We start from the raw sequence: 6,000 nt of genomic DNA on the forward strand, positions 1-6,000 counted from the left end.
CTCAAGCCCAAAACAGTAAATCACTCAAAGTAGGTTTGTCGCTACATAGAAGTGAGGAGAGTTACAGCTAGCATGCAGATGCATCCGAGTATTATGTTAATATGTATATTGAATTATGCATTGTTAATTTGTATTTATATTAACACAGTTAATGGCATTTGTAATATAATTACAAATACCATTTATTGCCCAGCCCTAATCCAGAAGCAGTGTTTGACGACAAATTATTTTGGTGAATTTTTGACAACCCTAGAATGATAAGGGCTTCAGGATTTCTTAGAAACCATTACACAAATTCAATCAAAAATTAATCGATTAGGTTTTATTGGCTCGCTGACACAAATTTCCAGTTATCTGTATGTAAGATCAGGTGATCAGGAACATCCTCACCCTCACAGGGAGTATAATACAGGCAAATCCACTTGTTTAATAAATGATCTTACTTTTCTTCATTAAATCTGTGAAGAACTGACCATAAAGAAAAAAAAAACACAACAGCCTCCTTTCATAGAGGTAGTAGTTTTGAATTCCAGACCAGAAAAGCTAAGGAATTACAAGATTATCCTCATTTATGCCTCTCGCCCTTTATCTTTTTAGCAATGCTCAAAACAAAGTGCATCAAAGAACCCGCTGCTTGCCGATGAGCGTACGGATTGAAATTAAAATTGAGATTGTGTTATTCATTTAATGAGGTTGGGTCGTTGGCTAGGGTCACTCATAGAAAACTAATATTTTGCTTTTTGATTCATGGTTGCATCTCTAATTTTAATTAAATTGCAAAAAAGGATAAGAAACAGTGACCCAACGTGTCAGAAAATGGGTCTACTTCTTCCTTACCCTTAATCATCATCACATCCTAAAAAGATTTTATCCACTGTGTCACTGTTTAACGGCAATAACTGTATCCTGTTTAATATTTGCAGCTTATATATTCCCATCATGATTCAAATGTTGACAGAAAACTGTCAGTATTTCAATTTCAGTGAAATACATTTGCACATTAAAAATTTTGTTGCTACTTTTTGCTTTTAATGAAGATATTCCTCAAAAACCACACCGCACTTTGCCTTCAGTAGAAACAGCTTGTTTTAAACCCCAGACGTTGTTTCTGTATCACAATCTATCTTTAAATTGATTGTGATGCTCTGCTTCTTTAACAATTCTATTTAATCTTTTTTGCTTAAAAAAAATCAGCTTTGAGACTTTCAATGTAATTCTGTGAATTTGCACTTAAGTATGTAACACATGGATTCCTAAACTTTAAATGCAAACACAAAATAAACTTTGCTAACATTGTTTCATGACTTTAGGCAGCAGCCATTGATTGACATTTCTGTATTGACATATTATACATGTGTTTTCTAAAGTCAACAATGTTCCAAATACAGTCTCTCATTGTCTTAAATTTCAGTGTTTTCTTTAATAGAATATTTTGCGTATTGATTATTAAGGTACCCAATACTATAATTGATTATTTTTATATGGGCTTAAATTCAGGCAAAATAATTCACCATATCAAATAGCTGTTTTATTAGCAAATACAGTCATTTTTAAGAAATATGATACATTGCAAATATTACTAATGTATAAAGTAAACAATGTGACGCCAGTTTATTACTATTTGGGGCCCAATTCATGACGTTTAACAAGTCTGACCTCCCAGTTCTCAGCTGCACTCTTTCATTGTGATCAATAAGCCAAGTCCTAAAATTCCAGATTTTTCCATATTTTTATTTTAAAATTCATTTTTATAATGATAATTGCTACAGCTGTACTCTCTTCTGTCAATTAAAAGTGTAGATCATATGGATCTTTTAGAACCATAAAAGTAATCTAATTAATAAATTACACTTTACTTTCATCTGGTATTTATTTTTGTTTATCATGTAGCTCATGTAGGTATGAAAATCAGATAAAATAATAACCTTCAGTAAAAGCCAAAAGCAATAAATAACATGGTCAAATTTTGTTGACGATACAGATAACCTTTACCAACAGTGTGCAACAGGTGGGGGAGGGTCAGTGCAGTGTTACTATACAGTAACGCTATACAGTCCTATTTATGTTCTATAGTCTTATTCCACCAGTTTGCAAAGACAAGTTATGAACCACTGTGAATTTGATGGTTTCTATAGGTGTGCCACTGACAGTTTATATTTAGCATCAGGAAATCTATATAATATGTAAAAACAATCTGGTAAATTCAGAATATTATTGATTTAGGATGATAATGTTCTAAAAGCAGACCTGTTTCACACAAGAACGCCTGGACTTATGATGGGCTATATGAGCTGATTTTAAACACACGACACCTAAACTACAAATTACATTTTTAGCAACTCAGGTAAATGTCATCACACCTTGTCATGTCCAAATTACTCCAGAACTGGTCACTTGGGTTGGTCAGACTTTTATTATTACTGTGATAACATTACTGACATTTATTGCTGTTCCAATTCCTGAGAAAAAATTGACTTTTCCCCCCCCCCAGAAACAAATTGTAAAGACATAGAAACAAATCTTACCAGCTCTCTATACAGGTTGAATATTTAACAACATTTTAGAGTACAATTCAGGCTGTTTTTTGCCCTGAATATAGTATAAAAACATTTTAAAAATATGTTACCATTATTCTCTCATTGTTTGCAATCAAATTAAAATGCAAAGGATATTTACCCACATAAATATTATTGCAGCATTATCACAACTGAGAAAAATAAAGAAATTATTGCATAATTCTAAATCTTTCTGTCAATTTTTCCATTTCCTAAAGACTTTTTGCATGGGCGGATCTAGACAACGCCCAACGGGGGCCAGTGCCCCTGTAGATCATGTCTTGGCCCCTGTTATGGCCCCTCTACTGAAGACATAATACTCAAAGAAATTCTAATGATGATATGCGCTGGGACAGAAATGGTTACTGATAGGTCCTTTTGGATCTATTTAATTTCTTTTCTTCACAAAGTCTGTTTTACAAACTATTTAAAAACAATAATGTGATACCTTCAGTGGTATTGAGACAGGAGCCCAGTTTTCATTTGCTAAATTTTGTTTCAAAACAAATTAAAAACTAATTTTTACGGCTGAAATTATCAGTTTTTCTTGAGTTCTAATTCATATTTTATAGAAAACTATAATTTTATCGTAAATTAAGTCAAAAATATGTAAAATTCCTAAATTATGAATGCATATTGACCTAATAACAAACAGAATTTCAATTAAACCTAATTGAATAGAAATTTCACTTCATGCAGCTATCTCAATATATTTGAACCCTTTGCCCTTTTTTTTATTTCATGCTTTTCCGGGCCCCCATAAAAACACTTTGGCCCCCTGGAACATTTGGTCTAGAACCACCACTGACTTTTTGACTGTTTAATCCAAATGGAAGCTGAGTCCAATTTTGGAGCAACCAAGATAAAATAATCCTAAATCAGGGCTTAATTTGGATTATTTGTACCTATGATTGAGGTATCCCAATATTTACTTATTGCTCAGTAGGAATTTGCATGCAAGTGGGCAGGGCACCAAAAACTAACCAATAAATGAACTATCCAAACATATGTCATTAATCTCCCCTCATATACTGAATAATCTAGATTGGATCCAAAAGATAACTACTGTCCCCTCAAGCTCAGAAAACATGACATGCTCGATTTAAACTGTTCCCAACTATCATAACCCGGGATTAAAACTTGGACCACCTCATGTCACTAACAAAGACATGCGGCTCACGTGATGTGATTAATTTCACGGGTTAATGTGTTGAAGTCGGAGCTATTTTAATAGAGCCCTTATTTCTTTGAGGATTTTACCGTTTGGACTGTATAAACCGGTGTGAGTCTGAAAGGGAAGAAAACAAAAAGGTCAAAGAGCCGCCGGATGGCCGGATGCATGCAGCCGTTTGAAGGTTGACGCAGGGATAGTTTGCGCCAGCTGCGTAATCAATAACATGCACACAAATGACGGGAGGCTGATCCAGTTCTTCTAATGTCGGCTCGGCCCAGAAACCATTAACAACCCGACCGAAAACGTTATCCCTGAAGATAGGAGACAGTGAGAGGGAGCAAAATAAATAAGAGCTAGAAAAGAAGCCTTGTTGCAAGTACTTACCGGGCTGACAGTCTTTGTTTTCGGGCAAGGTTAAAAACAGCAGGGTTAAAATCCACCAGTGACTCGGTTCCCGTATTTTCCGCATGTTAGAATACTCATCGAGAGCAACAAGAAAAGGCAACGGGTGATTAAGTTAGTCCTTTTTTTACCCCCTCTCCTCTTCTTGTCCTTTAGAAAGAATCACGCACACACTAAAGCCGAAGTTGTCACGGCGGCCACGAAGGCAGAGAGCATCAAAGTACAGAAACGCTTTGACGGTCACAGGATACAGTCAGTGTTTTTATTAAAAATAAGCCAGATTTACTCGCCTCCGGAGCGGGGTGCTCTCATTAGCTTCGAGGAATAAAGAGGCGAGCAGGCAAGAGGCGAAAACAATTCAGAATCGGTGGTTGTTGGAGTGTCTGCAGCGGGCTTCCACATAGCGACATTCCCGAGGTGTAGGGAGAAAAAAAAGGGGGGGGGGGGGGGGGGGGAGTCAATCGGCAATCAATCGCTGTCGTTAATTACAGAGGAAAAAAAGTGGTCGGATATTATTGATCATGCAAAAGCATTATGAAGTGATTATCCGCGGCGTCGGCGAGACGGAGGTTGGAGAGGAAAGGTGTTGCTGTAAATGTCCCATTCTTTTTGGGTCCAGGAAGTAGTGTTAGCGGTCAGGCGCGCGCGGATATGTGGCTACTGCTCTGCTCCCATCCTACCCGGACAGGCTGCGCGTGTGTGAGCGAGAGAGAGACGGAGAAGAGGGGAGTCTGGACGGGGCGGGCGCAACGGAGGCGGTTCCTGGATCCGCTCAATGCAAAATGACAGGGAACGGAGCCAGAGGTTATAGTTTCTGAGGAAACACTCCAAATAATAGATAGAAACCAATTCACGCGATACCGAAGTCTTGGTCTTGTACAGTTGAGTTCAGAGTTCACAACTTTGCTGTCTTACAAGGGTGGCCAAGGCAATAACCAATGTACACTGCTGCGTTCACACCGGACGCAGCAGGCGCGGCAGAAGCAGCGAGTTTACATGCAAAGTCAATGGTTGACGCGCCTCAAGGCGCAACAAAAGGTCCCGCAGCGCATTTTGAGCAGCAGGCGCAGCGCCTCTGAGCAGCTGAAGCAGTGCTTCAGGCACGTTTAATGCTACGTTCAGACCGGACGCAGCAAAAGCAGCAAAATCGCGTCTGCTGTTTCATTTTTGCTGCTTGTACCAGTTAGTTCTGACGCGCGGCTGAAGCAGCTTTGCTGCTCTGGCTGGGCGGTGCAAAAGTGGCTCTGACACGTGTTGGGCGGAGCTACTCTATCCTTTCTCTGCCTTGCAGCTATATTTGCTGTGATCAGTGGGAATAAAGTAGTTTTAATATGTTTTTAAGTGAGAAAATACACCTGAAAACTTCATCAGTGCAGTCAGTTCATCCAGATTACAATCCTGCCTTCCAATGTTATTTCTGTCGGAGCCGCTCAGACCCCCACATACCAGCGGTGCGCCGACAGTAGGAATCCCTTCAACAGCAGCCTCTGGCCCGGTCGCCTCCTCGCGGTGCGGCAGCTGGTAGGTGTTCATCTAAATAATCCGATCTGCAGGCACCAGAATAATAAAAGCGAACATATTTTGCCGGCAGATGTATGCATTTTAAGTTAATTATCAGGCGCGGATTCAGGCGGGGGCGCGGGGGGCGCGCGCACCCCTCTTTGGGATATGGCAAGCCGATTGGGCCAACAATCGTCCGTACAGTAACGCGCAGTTCCAACCCGTATTTTACGCGAGTGCGCGTTTTTTACGTCACTGCGCGTTTTCAGCCAGAACGTGCGGTAACGTAAAAAACGCGCGCTCGCGTAAAATACGGGTTGGAACTGCGCGTTATTGGTCGGACGATTATTGGCCCAATCGGCTTGCCAT

At 39.5% G+C, this 6,000-nt stretch overlaps 1 protein-coding gene across 2 annotated transcripts in view; it reads right to left on the minus strand.

Moving 5' to 3' along the window:
• Nucleotides 1-4,846, minus strand: part of ptprga (protein tyrosine phosphatase receptor type Ga) — a 203,587-nt gene extending 198,741 nt beyond the window's left edge. The window contains exon 1 of one of the 2 annotated variants that reach the window (XM_038286394.1): nt 4,114-4,846. In XM_038286394.1, the coding sequence (XP_038142322.1) occupies nt 4,114-4,198 (85 nt within the window). In that variant the 5' untranslated portion in view covers nt 4,199-4,846. The remainder of the gene's footprint in view (nt 1-4,113) is intronic. The other variant, XM_038286393.1, reaches the window with a different exon arrangement.
• Between the last annotated feature and the right edge of the window lie 1,154 nt (nt 4,847-6,000).

The sequence above is a fragment of the Cyprinodon tularosa genome, unplaced genomic scaffold, assembly GCF_016077235.1.
Source record: "Cyprinodon tularosa strain WSP-4 unplaced genomic scaffold, ASM1607723v1 ctg224, whole genome shotgun sequence".
Classification (NCBI taxonomy): Eukaryota; Metazoa; Chordata; class Actinopteri; order Cyprinodontiformes; family Cyprinodontidae; genus Cyprinodon; species Cyprinodon tularosa.